This window comes from Halichondria panicea, chromosome 7, assembly GCF_963675165.1.
Source record: "Halichondria panicea chromosome 7, odHalPani1.1, whole genome shotgun sequence".
NCBI classification, from domain to species: domain Eukaryota; kingdom Metazoa; phylum Porifera; class Demospongiae; order Suberitida; family Halichondriidae; genus Halichondria; species Halichondria panicea.
The window spans coordinates 1,415,915-1,429,428 of NC_087383.1; the positions used below are offsets into that span (position 1 = coordinate 1,415,915).

The 13,514-nt window shown below is 41.9% G+C and overlaps 6 protein-coding genes across 6 annotated transcripts; 2 read left to right on the forward strand and 4 right to left on the reverse strand.

Annotated features, from left to right (window-relative positions):
- The first annotated feature begins 8 nt into the window (after positions 1–8).
- On the forward strand, positions 9–2,228 carry LOC135339051 (DNA damage-regulated autophagy modulator protein 1-like). Its single transcript, XM_064535161.1, has 5 exons — positions 9–121; positions 283–630; positions 769–909; positions 1,159–1,219; positions 1,828–2,228. Exons 2-5 carry the CDS (start codon positions 294–296, stop codon positions 2,039–2,041), a joined length of 753 nt encoding a protein of 250 aa, XP_064391231.1. The 5' UTR covers positions 9–121; positions 283–293; the 3' UTR covers positions 2,042–2,228.
- Positions 1,829–4,854, reverse strand: LOC135339017 (uncharacterized). The gene is made up of 5 exons (XM_064535117.1): positions 4,127–4,854; positions 3,435–4,013; positions 2,975–3,373; positions 2,563–2,814; positions 1,829–2,387 (listed from the first exon to the last, which is right to left on the reverse strand). Exons 1-5 carry the CDS (start codon positions 4,728–4,730, stop codon positions 2,248–2,250), a joined length of 1,974 nt encoding a protein of 657 aa, XP_064391187.1. The 5' UTR covers positions 4,731–4,854; the 3' UTR covers positions 1,829–2,247.
- Positions 4,855–5,049: 195 nt separating this feature from the next.
- LOC135339047 (uncharacterized) lies at positions 5,050–7,008 on the reverse strand. The gene is made up of 9 exons (XM_064535156.1): positions 6,739–7,008; positions 6,565–6,682; positions 6,379–6,489; positions 6,200–6,309; positions 5,937–6,012; positions 5,832–5,878; positions 5,712–5,784; positions 5,488–5,659; positions 5,050–5,419 (listed from the first exon to the last, which is right to left on the reverse strand). The coding sequence occupies exons 1-9, from the start codon at positions 6,817–6,819 to the stop codon at positions 5,224–5,226; spliced, it is 984 nt and encodes a 327-aa protein (XP_064391226.1). The 5' UTR covers positions 6,820–7,008; the 3' UTR covers positions 5,050–5,223.
- Positions 7,009–7,079: 71 nt separating this feature from the next.
- On the forward strand, positions 7,080–9,388 carry LOC135339033 (uncharacterized). The gene is made up of 9 exons (XM_064535142.1): positions 7,080–7,565; positions 7,689–7,785; positions 7,844–7,957; positions 8,017–8,060; positions 8,110–8,182; positions 8,276–8,331; positions 8,407–8,479; positions 8,597–8,753; positions 8,901–9,388. The coding sequence occupies exons 1-9, from the start codon at positions 7,254–7,256 to the stop codon at positions 9,121–9,123; spliced, it is 1,149 nt and encodes a 382-aa protein (XP_064391212.1). The 5' UTR covers positions 7,080–7,253; the 3' UTR covers positions 9,124–9,388.
- A 51-nt stretch (positions 9,389–9,439) lies between these two features.
- LOC135339030 (uncharacterized) lies at positions 9,440–11,907 on the reverse strand. Its single transcript, XM_064535139.1, has 9 exons — positions 11,477–11,907; positions 11,244–11,367; positions 11,087–11,170; positions 10,907–11,019; positions 10,738–10,816; positions 10,618–10,685; positions 10,414–10,486; positions 10,024–10,351; positions 9,440–9,830 (listed from the first exon to the last, which is right to left on the reverse strand). Exons 1-9 carry the CDS (start codon positions 11,873–11,875, stop codon positions 9,671–9,673), a joined length of 1,428 nt encoding a protein of 475 aa, XP_064391209.1. The 5' UTR covers positions 11,876–11,907; the 3' UTR covers positions 9,440–9,670.
- A 3-nt stretch (positions 11,908–11,910) lies between these two features.
- Positions 11,911–13,423, reverse strand: LOC135338937 (cathepsin L-like). Its single transcript, XM_064535032.1, has 5 exons — positions 13,104–13,423; positions 12,871–12,980; positions 12,637–12,789; positions 12,262–12,389; positions 11,911–12,197 (listed from the first exon to the last, which is right to left on the reverse strand). The coding sequence occupies exons 1-5, from the start codon at positions 13,246–13,248 to the stop codon at positions 12,101–12,103; spliced, it is 633 nt and encodes a 210-aa protein (XP_064391102.1). The 5' UTR covers positions 13,249–13,423; the 3' UTR covers positions 11,911–12,100.
- Positions 13,424–13,514: the final 91 nt, after the last annotated feature.

Here is a 13,514-nt window from a genome sequence, read left to right on the forward strand (position 1 = left end):
ATGTGAGAATGGAATGTTGCTTGGCTCTGCATGAATGCATTCCTAGTCTAGTCATCCTAGATCTGGTACTGCACTGTTTCTTCTGATCTGCCCTGTTAATCCTAACCCTACACCCGTACCCCGGTGAGATACGTACTCTTTACCTTATAACATAAGTACCTATAACTACCAGTTACTGGACAATAGCTTTTTTAGTCATTACTAGTCCATAATTATAATAAATTAAAAAAGCTATTGTCTAATAAACAATATAGATGTATACCTTACAAAATTCATTCCACAGCAAAACAAAGATGAAAGTTCTTGGGAGCTTGTCTGCGCGGCTGTTGGTCCATGTCGGAGTCATTGTTATGAGCGTCACCATCATCACCTGCTACATCATTGCAGTGAGCCTGGGCCACGTGAAACCATGGCTACCAACCATCAGTGCCTGCGGCGACCATGCACCCGAGGAGTTCCTCTTCAGATTTGGGATTTTCTGTGGGGCTATGTTGTTGGAGGTCGAGGCTTTTGCTCTGTACTTGTCTAAGAAGGCCTCGAGGACAACCTTTGCTCTCGGAGCTGTGGCTGCATTCTCCCTGGGAGTGGTCGCAGTGGTGGGAGCTAACGAGAACAATGTCCTGCACACAAGTGAGGTTACTATGTAGTAGTCAAAATTAGTTGTGCTTTTTACACCCTTGTCTGAACTAGTTCGGGAGCATACTGCCTTGCATGTATACAGCTTAATTCTTAATGATACGCTTTATGATCTCATGTTTACTTGTACAGCTAATGCAGTGATCTTCTTTGTTTTTGAGGACATAATGTTAGTGCTCCTAACAGTGGATCTCCTGGGAAAGATGTCCTACTGCTCTCTTGGCATTAAAGTTGTCAGCTGCACTATTGCCTGTGCCTCAACCATTATGAGGAGTATCCTTGACAACACACATGTGATTACCCTATACCAGCATGTATTGTTAAAATGGTACCACTTTGGTACCAATTTTGATTTTAGCTACAGAACAATAGTAGGAGCCAGAGGTAGGGTTACCCAAACTTACAATGCATCTCACTGTCAAGTAGCTCAGGTAACCATGGCCCAGAGTAGGTATACCCCTACACAACTTTCATAATAATTATTGATGTTATATCATGTACATAGTCCTTGACCACAACCAGTTCTGCTGATGCACAACTTGCTGACAGTTGGAGATTTCCCTGCTCTGCCCATATTTGAGTGGTGAGTGGCGGTGTTGTACGTATTAGTAACTGCACACAATGCTGGCTCCATTGCTGACTCCATTGTTTAACAGATTGTGTTTAACAGATTGTTTTGCATGTTGCAGAAATTACTGTGGATACACTTTTACATGTTCACAGCAAGTATGGCTATTGTATGTTTCCACTTTGCATCAGAGGTAGGCCATGTTTAAAAAGGATGCCAAAAGTTCAAAATCCATACAATTAATGGCTGCTGTATGCAACAGCTATATAAATGCAGCTTTGCAGCTCTTTTCTCACTCTTGCAACTACCAATAGCTAGGATTCTAGTGCAGAGCTGAGTAGAGTAGCAACACTCCATGGATAAATTTTACTGCATTGTTCTGAAAAGGCTACAATAGCATTCCAAGTAAGCAAAACTACATGTAGGTATAACTCGAGAACAAAGTGAAAATCCACAAATTGAAATCCAAGAAAACCTGAAACTCTTACTTGCAATCATTGAGCAGCTGTAGCAGTCTACACAGACAGACAGACAAACACACTATCGTATACCTCGCTGCACATGCGCACACTGAGGTACTTATGTTTTCACTATTGACTACTAATATTTTGCTCCCACCTCAGGTCCAACACAGCCGCCATTATTGTGTACCAGCTATCCCTCTCCAACGAACTGGAATCCCTCGCATTGGGAATCTTGGAGACAGACTCGAGCAAGTCGACCACGCCCAAAACTCCACCCCCTGTCATAGCTGATAATGCTTCTCCTGTGTACGAGGTGACCGGACCATCCAAGAAACCAATTGCACTGGCCTACCTCAGCTCAGAAAAAGCCTAAGAACACTTATACTGAACTATACCTGTATATTTATTCTTATAGCGCTATTGCAGGTATTGTTTTTTTATGTGTGTTTTGTGTACGTGTTCAATTTGTTTGTGCTCAAACTTAAGTAGTCATACTAAACAAATTTTGTACAAACAATGATTGTAAGTATATAAAAATTATATCAAATGTTAATGATGTCTTTTGAGAATGGGAGGGAATTAATTGTCATTTGCTGCTTTTTTTGGCTGTCTCAGGCCCATGGAGATCGTAAGTATGGCTGCCATCACCACCACCAATAAAATAACCCCTCCTCCAATAGCACACACCACTGACACAGTCAATCGTAGCTCAGAGTTATCTGCATGAAAAGAGTCAGTAATAAGTAATACTGCAAAATATTAAGATACCTTGCGAGCAGGGGGGGGAGGGGGTATAGCTATGAATTCAATTACGTATAATTATATGTATGTTGATATGAAAAGTAGAGCACATAAGTTTAGGGTACAGCATGGTTAGTGAATGTGAGAACTCACCATTCAACACACACGTCCTCCCATCACCTTCGTAGCCAGGGTGACATGTGCACTCAAAGCTACCCACAGTGTCAGCACAGTATGCTGATAGGTCACAAGGTGGAGGTTGCTGCTTACACTCGTTCACTTGTTTGCAGTCCTTCAGATTGTCCTTAAATGAGTAACCATCTCGACAGACACAGCTGTAACCAATTATCTCATCAAAGCAAACTGTGTTAGCTCCACAAAGACCACTCGTGCATGAGGTAGAATCTGTATGAATAAAGAGTATTTGAAGTCAGTGTGTACGTGTGGGTGGAGTGGGTGGAGTGGGTGATGTGTGTGTGGGTGGATGGGTGATGTGTATGAGGTGGGTGGATGGGTGTACAGTATTATTGTGTGGGTGTATATGAATGCAATACTGAAAACTGACATATGCTTGAATTTCCAGCTGGCGTCTCAAGCGTGAATGAGCTGTTATCAGCTAGCCCTTCAATTGTTACAAAGAGGGTGATGTTTTCCAAAGTCTGTACATGTACTTGTCGTTTTCTGTCTTTAAATCGGTTTATAGCAGTGTCTCTTAAAGACACAAGCATTTTAGGGTCGACGAAAATATCTTCACACTCGGCATTTAATAGTCCATTTTCGAAAGAGAATGTATTTAAGGCTCTATTAGGAGTTGGTATAGTTATCGATGCATACAAAGCGATCTGTCCGTTTTTCACGCATAGTCGCACAGTCACCCCTTCCCCCACGTCAACCTGATAGCGTACACGGTCCCCTCGAGAAAAATTAGTCTTATTACTGCCACTGTCACATAAGAAGGAAGAAGCTGTATTGGGGGGACAATTTATAAGAGAGTATATTGGAATGCAATTGAATTTAATACCTACCTTTGTAACAGATTTGGTAGGTACGATGTCTCCTGAATTCGGATAGAACTGCAGTGTTTTCGAAGCTGTCCAAGTTGTCAATATACTCTTGACCGGTTGCAATGGCACGCAGTTCAGTAGTGTTTATGTTGTCCGTTACTCCGATTACGTAATAGAGAGGTGATGGGCACAACTGTGAATTAATGAACAGGGGTGCCTCAAGGGTTGAGCCACACTCGGGAGAAACGCTATTGGATTTTCCATCTGTCATGAGTATAACTAGTCGAAGGGCATCTTCTCTCCAGTTTATATGCAGTAATTGGCAGAGTCCAAGAGCCGTGTTTGTTGTATAACCATCGAAAGGTAAGTTAGCAATAACGTCAAGTATCGTGTCTCGATCTCCCGTTAGATCGGAATGGATAGTTGCATAGTAACTGTAGGTGATAATACCGATTCGATTTTGATTGACATTGCTACTCAAGAGACCCTGAGTAAAGTTGCCAGTGAAATATTTTATTCTGTCCCAGTTGTCAGGGTGAGCAAAATTAATACTGCCAGAAGAGTCCAGTACAAACATCATATCCGTTGGAACACTGCAAACTGCAATGAATTGTTATAATACGATAAAAACATGACTTGTATCAGATTAATTATATAATTATAGTTATGTTTTTAGCCTAATCCAATTACCATGCAGTGCAGTGAACACTAACCTTCTTTGTCAATCCTGTTTGCAAATTCCTCGATACTTCCACTCGTCTCCCCACGATAGCATCGATACCAATACTCAGCGTACGCATCTTTGTCATCTAATGTTGGAATTGTTTCACACGATGCCTTGTCTGCATCAGTTGTGCTCTCCGCTGCTCTAAGATGGAGAACAAGCCTTGCTGCTATGAGAGAAAACTGTGGTTTGTTCAAACCAACAAATGATCCAGTTACCCAAGTTATTGAAAGGACATCAGATATTTCATCCAATATGTCAGCGTAGTCAGGATTTCTTCGTATGAATACAATATCTTTGGTTTCGTCAAACGCACTTTCCGTCACTTGCCATATTCCACCAAGATGACTAACCGTGAATGTATCTGCATTTTGTCCGTAGTCAGATTCCACTAGAGCCAAATCTTTAAAGAACACACTGTCATCTCCTTCGGTCCAGAATGTGCTATCAGAAGGGAACATTGAGTCCATGATAGCTATGACTGCATCCACGACGTCTTCTCCTGCACCAAACTCTTGCAAGGTAATGTCACGAATACTCGACCCAACACTGAGGATACTCAATAGAACAATCGCTGTACATTGCAGAGCCATTACTAGAGAGAGATTGTTAGGTCTTCAATTTGCTATACTTATATATACTCTGAATGACTAACTGTCTTACTAGCTATAGCCTTTTCCTCCTCCAGTATGTTTGTTATTCCAGAGTAGATTCATGACAGGCACCAGGCACATACCTCAATACTAATACAGTATTGTCTAATGAACTGCCCAGCAGGTGGTCATGAGAATTCATTGCTATATGAATCTCTTATAGGCAATAGCTAATTAATTAGGTGTGTTCTCAATAATTAACTCTGGCTGGGTGTGCGCATAATACAGTCGTACATACGCACATAGAAGCAGTGGGGTGTACGTACACCAAAACAATGATATGTATACAGTGATCAAAAAGTTGCATTCACATACACGATTTGTGCAGTTGTAAATAACGCTAGGCAATCTTAGTCTATCATGCACAACAAAACATGGTCAGCAAACAAAACAGAACAAACTTCTCTAATGTGAAAAAACAAAAACGTTTTTACTACTTTTTCTTTGGCTGGCTAATAGATTCAGAGGCCCAGTCAGTGTGTACCGTGAAATGAGATGGCTGCTGTCTTTTGGCCGAGAACATGGATCCCTTGGTAACAGTCCTCTCAGTTAGAGATTTGCGTCTCTTGAGTTGTTCTCTGGCTGGTTTCCTATCACTTGGTTGACCTTGGTCAGCCATTGCAGTTTCTCTACATGCATGCAGAAGAGAAGTAATGCATGCATGTAGGTTAACTAAACATGTTATTATACTACAAACCTTGCAAGTTGCTGGAAAGCGTTTTGGGTTGCTCTTTCTTCCCTTGTTTTGCGAGTAGGTGTCATCACTGCTGAGCGTACCCTCGTACGATGGAGGGCAGCCCTGGCAGCAGGGTCAGGTCTCTTACCATGAGAGCTCAGAGTGCGGAAAAAGTTGGCAGCAACCTCTTTGTCTATAGACATTAATAATTGAAAATGATTTAGGAATCTAGCGCATTATCGAACCTTTTGGGTTAGCACTAGCAAGCCACCCCTCGACTCCAGGAACAAGATCTGGTGAAAGCGTGGCTTCCAAGTCCTGCATGCAATGAATATAACAGTACATGTAAGTTGCTTTAATATCACCTTCTGTACTGCTGATCTTGGTCGTTCAAAGGAAGCTCTTGGATTCCCTGAGTTGGAGTAGAAAATATAAATAATATACGAGGATGCCTTTTTTTAATAGCTAACCTGTCAGTTGTGTTTGAGGTTGAATTGGCTCCAATCGTTGATGCCCTCGTGAAGAGATGGGCCGAGACGACATGAGCTACGAGAAACATTGTGGAGTTAAAAAAAGATGAAATGATGAGTAGAAAGAAAAGATGAAACTTTCAAAGAATAAAGGTCATAATTAGTGCCTAAGGTTAATTGTGTCCTTCCTCCTCTGGCTATCCAGCAAACACTCAAACACTCATACACTTTACTAAATACTGTAACTATACTACTATACTTACTGCAGAATCAGACATTCTTCTCTGACGACTCTGCTGGACCTGAGCGTGTCTTCCTCTTTCCTTCTCTGCACGAAGTTTTCCACGCAAGTCAACATCAACAGGAACAGTGCCTGAAGCATATATATATATACAACATTGCAGTATAGCTGCATGTGTTTGTCTGCAATGATTCGACTTACGCATAGGGTCGTACACAAGCCCTTGGTAAGCATTCACTCGATACAGGTTAGGATCAAACTTCAGCTTGGCCAGCTCTGAGGTTGTCAGCACTTCATTGCCAGCATCTCCAACTGCATGTATACAGACATACATGCAACATTCACACTGGTATAACTTCTATAGGTGTGTGATCATGAGTTGCTTACCTGTTCTATCCCCAATGTAGTCATCGTAAAACCTCTCTCTGATATCACTCTCAAACTCTACTCTTCTCGAACGAGACAGTTGTCTAGTTGGTGGGCTCCTCCATACCAAGTCATCCTCCTGTATGAAATGACATTCAGATCTATATAGAAAATGGAAATGATCCTTTTGCATACCCCTTTAGGATGATAGCCTTGTCTTGATTCCAGTGGTGTCCTTGGGATTCTTAAAGCGTCCTTACTGTTACTATAGGCCATTTTATATTATCTAGACTATATTGACGAGAATTCTTTCAGTAATTCGCACATTAGAGGTTGCGTTTATAGGTGTCAAATTTTGTAGCAATAGGCTATCAGCAGTTAGAAAGCTTAGCTAGTCTACTACACTATTAGCTTAGTTTAGTTTAAGGTAGGCAGCCTAGCAACAAAGATGGATCACATGCCCACTATGAGAAAATCAAAGTCATAGCTTACCTGCACAATCTCTTACATAACCTCTGGCTAGTGAATGACAAGATTCATAGAAGTAGAGCTGTCTGCCCGCTAAGTCTGCACTGGAAACATTATTGGATGCTCCTTGGCAACACCAGATAGCCTTCAGACAGAGATACCTCAATAATAGCTAGACCTATAGCTAGACTAAAGATTTGTTTAATTGGCAAGGCTACCACCCACCCCTCTACCAGTGCAGTATGGCTGAGCCTATGAAACGTCCAAGCACTCGAGAAAGAAGAGCGGGCTCTGCAAAAGCAAGACTCACTCCAGACACATCTTTGTTAGCTGCTGAGAGACAACAGTACATTGTCAAAGAGGCAAGGGAAAGGGCTAAGTCTGCAAAGAACATCAAAGACAAGCACAAGGCATCTGCAAAGATGTTTACTGGAGGCTCAGCAAAGAGCAGATTTGCTACAATGTATGCTACAGACTATGATGGCACCTTTGTGGCCCCAGCAGAGCCAAGACCTACTTCTCCAACAAGGAGAAACAATCCTCATCCTGGAAAGGTAAGCTCTGCAAAATAGTGGGAGGGGCTGCTCCTATCTAGAATTGAGACTCATTAGTAACACTATAGGCCAAATATTTACAGAACACAGTGACACTGCATGTTGTTTTTGTTGTTTGCACAGCAATTTATGGTGTGGAGGATTCCCACAAGAGATATAGGAGGGACTCCATATGAAGAAGGCCTTGAGCTACCCCCTGAGTACATTACAAGGAATGAAAGTGAGTTAATTGAGGGTCAATAAAACGTATTTTTTTAGCTATTCTCAACTTCACATAGATTTTGATGCCATTGATGAGATTTCTGGGAACTTGGGAGGCCTTCGTCTACCACCTGCTCGGCAAACAAGTCAGGAGTATGGTGCATACCTTCGCAAGCTCCCTCAATCACAATGTAAATGACTATAGCACATCTTATATAGGATTCATTTAATCGTTGCTTTGTTTCTACAGATCAAGAGCCCCTCAGACCAAGAGTGAAGCCAGTGTCAAATGAGGTATTACAGAACTACAGCCATAATTTTTAAATTTTATCTCTGTACACAGGTACTACTGCGTACTGTTGCTGGTGGCAACCAAGACGCTTTGGAGGATTGGCTCGACACAGCTTCACCTGAAGGTACATAAGCAATGCTATAATAGTAGGGTCTATAATTATAGTACGCTGAGACAGTTCAGTAATGTAAGTGATTACATTTCTCTCATTTCTCAGAACGACACACAGTCCTGAAGATGCTCAAATCAGCTGAGGAAGCTCAAGTGAAAGATGTGAGATCACAGTAACCCTCGATCTAACTTACGAAATTTTGACTAAATTGCTATCCTCTTATTATAATTATGCAGGCTATAAACAGTGTGATGCAACCAACAGCTGCTAAAGCAGTGCATGGATGGCTGCAGACAGCTGATGGTAAAGGTACGAACACATCTATTCAATTATAAAAGCAAAAATGTGCTATTGGAATCGGACTACAGCAACTCCTACTTACAAACTTTTAGTTTACATGTACTATCTTTTCTTCTTTCTGTACAGAGCGTGATGTTGCAGTCCGTCTCTTTAGCTCCCTCGGTCAGCGTCAGGGTGGTGGCATGAGGAAGCGCACTTACTCAGAGCCGGGTACCCCTGATGGCCGCCCCCTGTCACGAAAAGCCATGCCCCCTCTCAGACCTGTCTCACAAAGCAGTTATGGGTGAGTGCTCTTAATAAACGACTAACCTCTGACATTGTATATAGGGAGAGAAGCTGTGTATCTATATTCGATATTCAGTAATGCATGGAATTTTATTGTGCCTTAAACATACATGTGTAACGTTACACTACATTCTACCCCCTGCAGTGTTCAAGGAGAGAAACTTCGCACTCGTCGACTAAGTGCCCCCCCTGGTGCTCGTCCCAAACCGCTCCCAGCTGGCATATGGCATCACCAGTCTGTCCGTGACCCCCCGCCACAAGTATATCACAGAGGGTCTCTCTTTGGGGGGAAAAGGGAGGACGCCTCTCACTTCACCGTACATCCTGAGTGGCCTGACTACTATGGCCCAAGAGACACAGTGCACTAGCTTTGGATCTCACAAAATGTACACAATTTTGTATTTAGATAGAGAACTGTGATAAAATTAAATTTACAGGTCAGCACTAATTGCATGGTTGAATTGTTACAGTGTGTGTTTCAATGCAGTGTTGTCTCATACTGTTGTTCCTCCCCCATCACATTATAATTTTTGCATGCATAATTATTTCGTTAATAGTTTGTGCTCATGTGATGTTTATACTTATAAGGACTGCATGCATGTATAGCCATATCATTGTTTAACAACAACTTTCTGCGTCATATTTCGTTAACTGTGTATACACACACGAGCAAGGTCAACTTGATTCATAATAAATATTTGCACACGACAGACCTCCACATAATGAATACCATGGTATGTCAGAAATTTGGATCTTAGAAAGAATGCATGAATCTATGTTTAGGACAGACGATTGGTAAAAAATAATGTGCATAAATTAATTTGTAAAAATTGACAGTTGCACAATCTAAGTGTTATGTGCCAAAACTACCTAATTGCCGTGGAGTTACATATTCTAGTAAACACTAATTCAGTTTTATGCCGTTGGCCACTCTGGATGGTGTGTAAAGTGTTGTCCTCTGTACTTCTGTGGCTGATTAAACATGCCCCCAGCATGTGTAATGCCAGCGCCAGTGGGTTTTGGTAGTATCCGGTTGTGCCAAATCTCCGGCTTCAAGTCAATACCTCTCTCGTCCCTGAAATAGAAACAATTTAAGGAATGAGTAGATCAATAATAGTAATAATTTCTATGGGCTCTCAAAAACGTAAGTGTTGGGCATTCAGGGTTTATAGGTGACTTAAGGTTTATATGCAAGCATGCAGTGTTATAACAATTCTAAGTACAGAAGTGAGCATACTACTATACATTAAATCGTACAGTGCACTTACTTGGTTGCTCGCATTGTCATCTTCTTTCCATGCAAACCAAAGCCTTTCCCATCAAAGACAGCACTTGCCGTTTGTCCTGTTTCCGGCTGCTTCTTGCGTCCTTGTTGATGATGCTTGGAGTAGCTTCCTCTGTGAGACTTGCTCTGCTGGTGAGAAGCTGAGTGTCTCCTAGGACGCAGTGTAATGGGATAGCTGTTAGCACGATAGTGGTTGTCTAAGCCGTTCATTTGATAGTTCTGAATTGTGTAGAAACCTGGCGGCTGAAATCCTTGGTTGTCGTCAGTGGCGATCGCAAGTGTTTCCAAAACGTTAAGCAAAATTTTCCGCTCTGCACAATGAAAAATGGATGATTATAGCTATAGCAATAATAGTGTGATGGACTCTTCATACCTGATTCAGATGCATTCTGTAGCCAGCTCTGCACTTTTTCACTGGACTCTGGCTGTAGAACACTGTCTAATGCCTGCAGTATTAGTAAATCAGTTTGCAGCATTTCCTTTTGCCAAATGCTCATACATGCACTGTAGCTATATATACAAGAAATGTCCCTCACCAATTAACTTGTATATGAGCCTCCATCTACTATAAACATACCTTAGTCAGTCGTACATCTTCAGAGTTATCGTAGCCAGTTTGTAGCATTTGAAGAACCAATTCTCTCTCTGTAAGTTGCACAGTGTCTGTTAATTCTAACACTGTCAGAATGAACCTCACCTCTAGAGGATGCCACCTTCAGCCATTTCTTCAACACAGGAAGTGACCCCTCTTTGACTGTACCTTTTATCATTCGACTCTGTGCGTAAAAATAAAGAAATTCAATATGACTATAATTCTACTATATATATAGTATATACTGATAGCTAAGACCATGCACTGCTCTCACCTGTGGACTAGCTGGTCGAAACATTTTCTTTGACTCTGTACTAGCATATCTGGGCATAATTTGAGCCTTTGTTCCTGAAACTCCAGGCAGTAGACAAGCCCCTGATGCTTCAGCTGTGGGCAAGATGATACAGGATGCTCAACTAGTCTATTCTAATAGTGTAATGGTAAGGAATATTACCTGAGGCACTCTTCTTTCTCGGAGAGCCTGGATACTCTATTTTGGCAACGTTTGTGATAGGGACTTCATTTTTAGCATCCCCAGCTGCCATGCATAAGATACATTTAAGAGCACAGTTATAGTTGTAGATGGTAGACACATTGATTTCACAGCTCACTGTTATAGTCGTTGGTGTAGTCCTCATAGAATCCTTCGTTGATGTACCTCCATGTGTCCGGGGGAGGGGGAATGGCCCTGTGGTGCTTGTGAGTGCGTCCTGGAAACTGCCATACCATGAATGCCTGCAAACACCCACAACATTAGTGAGCTGGTATGGCTTCAGCTAAGGTGGGTGGGGCTCTTTTGCATGCAGATGCAGTGTGGACAATCCCAGCTAAGACAATCACTTACATTTGATGGATGGGGGTTGTTTCGTCTTGTACTGGAAGCAGGTCTCATCGGGACAGGTGTACCTCTCTTCTTTGGGCCGAAATCCTCTAAGTACTTTGTCGTCCCCCATTGTGGGTCAACTGATGCAGCCTCTTTCTCTTTCCCCTGCCCTTGAAAAATGTGTGAAGCCTCTTGTTCTCTTCTTGACTCCAGAGCAGACTTGACTCTCCTCCTTGGCACTCTTGTGTGGAGCTCTGGAATTCCTGACATAGGTCTTTGCTGAGCTGTTGCTTCTTTCTCTGAGTTGTGGGGCCCATAGCCTGAGTCTTTAGAGAGTGGGTCACATTGAGAGGCAGACTGCAGACGAGCACCTGCTGACTTGCGACGCTCTAGACACCTCAAGCTTGCTTGAGAAGACATGTTCACCTTTAGTTTATGTTAATAGATCTAGCTATTACATAACCCCAATGAAGACTATGAATAAAGTTATGTTTATTAGTCTATGAACTATTGGATATAGACTACCTCTCAAATTTTAATGCACCAAGAGCAAGAGCAATGAGCTGCTATAGATATAAAAAGCACAAAACACAATACTGAACACAAAATTGATACATGAAAACACTGTCACATAATTAGATTGTTCTATACCACAGGAAATCCAGCGTCAGATGCTATGCCGCATGTATTTACACCTCTTCGCATTAGAATGTACCCACCATCTCCCCAGGTTGTACCGTAGCTGCAGAAAGAAAGAGATAGAGAAAAGGAATGATCAATTTAAAGTATCATTTCCTTCAACTTGCCTGTTTTTTACGATCCAATAAGCTCCGTAGGTAGCATCTGTGCCGTATCCCACGACAACCATTTCATGAGTAGCATTTCTCGGATCAGTACTGCAGCTGCTGGAACTGTAGACACCTTCCCTATAGAACTGTGAACAAACAGCATTCATTACACCATTAGCTTGATGGACTGCATCTGTAACATCCGAAGTGTATACAAGAAGCTATTATATTATGGTATGAGCTCAATGTGACAGGTGAGATCATTGTCTCTCAGTAATAAGGTAGAGTTTTGGACAACAGTATTGAAATAGGAAGATATGATAAATCGATATAAATGGAAACCGTGCGCAAGAGTTCTCATGTTTACAGCATTGCTATAGCAATTGACATTACCTGAAACACTCTGTGCATATGGTCAATCGCAACAGTCACAGGACCTTCCATTTGCACAGCCTCAGCTAGTGCCTCTTCATTGCCTGACTCGATAACTCGAATACTCGTAATCTTAGCACCAACATAGTCTGGACTGAAGTTACAAAAGCCACTCTGCATGGGGAAATAAATAATTCCAAATTCAATAAGGATCAAAATCAAAGCTTTCAAAGGGTTTAAGCTATACGTACATACCACTGACTTGTAGGGATAGTATGCACTCGTGTCAATTCCTCCATTTTTGATTATGTACTCCCACGACGATATGTAGTTACCATTCTGACAAGCTGCATTGCCGTATGGCTCTGTAAATAGAAGGGGAACAATTATATGTGGAAGAAATACACACCATGCCGTAAGTTATATAGTTTCTGGTAATAATCAATGGATTTGATATTAAGTTGTCAACAATTAAGTGTGTAACTTGCTTGAGCAGTCTAAGATCTCTTGCTCGCTCAGTGCAACAAGGTCACGTGATGCGATGGCATGTGCTCCTTCCACTGCACCTACACTTGCAAACGCAAAACAGGAGTGACAACGATAGTCCTCCTGCAGCCGTAAAAATATGTGCATCAAGATGTATTCACATACATATTATACTGCAGTGGCATTACTTGCTATCAATAAGAAGAGCTAAAAATCGTAATCTGATCTATATTATGGGCCCCACGGCTACTGACCAAAACACAAAATTGAATATTAATATGCATCATGCACTAGCTACATCAGGTCTAATACCACATCACTTATATACCTGGTTTTTGACTTGCGTTACAGCACCTCTGTCCCGCCAGTCCACCAGCTCTTCTCTGAGCTGCTCCTTCAAGTGGCCATGGCTG

Coding starts and splice junctions, on each gene's coding strand:
- LOC135338937 (XM_064535032.1), bottom strand. CDS start 13,248: ATGCACATATTTTTACGGCTGCAGGAGGACTATCGTTGTCACTCCTGT. Junction 12,981..13,103: donor AGAGATCTTAGACTGCTCAA/GCAAGTTACACA, acceptor TTCTATTTACAG/AGCCATACGGCAATGCAGCT. Junction 12,198..12,261: donor TATTGGATCGTAAAAAACAG/GCAAGTTGAAGG, acceptor TTCTTTCTGCAG/CTACGGTACAACCTGGGGAG.
- LOC135339033 (XM_064535142.1), top strand. CDS start 7,254: ATGGCTGAGCCTATGAAACGTCCAAGCACTCGAGAAAGAAGAGCGGGC. Junction 7,786..7,843: donor GTACATTACAAGGAATGAAA/GTGAGTTAATTG, acceptor AACTTCACATAG/ATTTTGATGCCATTGATGAG. Junction 7,958..8,016: donor CAAGCTCCCTCAATCACAAT/GTAAATGACTAT, acceptor TTGTTTCTACAG/ATCAAGAGCCCCTCAGACCA.
- LOC135339051 (XM_064535161.1), top strand. CDS start 294: ATGAAAGTTCTTGGGAGCTTGTCTGCGCGGCTGTTGGTCCATGTCGGA. Junction 631..768: donor GAACAATGTCCTGCACACAA/GTGAGGTTACTA, acceptor TTACTTGTACAG/CTAATGCAGTGATCTTCTTT. Junction 1,220..1,827: donor GCTCTGCCCATATTTGAGTG/GTGAGTGGCGGT, acceptor CTCCCACCTCAG/GTCCAACACAGCCGCCATTA.
- LOC135339047 (XM_064535156.1), bottom strand. CDS start 6,819: ATGGCCTATAGTAACAGTAAGGACGCTTTAAGAATCCCAAGGACACCA. Junction 5,785..5,831: donor CAAGATCAGCAGTACAGAAG/GTGATATTAAAG, acceptor CATTGCATGCAG/GACTTGGAAGCCACGCTTTC. Junction 5,660..5,711: donor TGCTAGTGCTAACCCAAAAG/GTTCGATAATGC, acceptor TAATGTCTATAG/ACAAAGAGGTTGCTGCCAAC.
- LOC135339030 (XM_064535139.1), bottom strand. CDS start 11,875: ATGTCTTCTCAAGCAAGCTTGAGGTGTCTAGAGCGTCGCAAGTCAGCA. Junction 11,368..11,476: donor ACAACCCCCATCCATCAAAT/GTAAGTGATTGT, acceptor GGGTGTTTGCAG/GCATTCATGGTATGGCAGTT. Junction 11,171..11,243: donor CTACACCAACGACTATAACA/GTGAGCTGTGAA, acceptor TATGCATGGCAG/CTGGGGATGCTAAAAATGAA.
- LOC135339017 (XM_064535117.1), bottom strand. CDS start 4,730: ATGGCTCTGCAATGTACAGCGATTGTTCTATTGAGTATCCTCAGTGTT. Junction 2,815..2,974: donor AGCTGGAAATTCAAGCATAT/GTCAGTTTTCAG, acceptor TTATTCATACAG/ATTCTACCTCATGCACGAGT. Junction 2,388..2,562: donor GAGGACGTGTGTGTTGAATG/GTGAGTTCTCAC, acceptor CTTTTCATGCAG/ATAACTCTGAGCTACGATTG.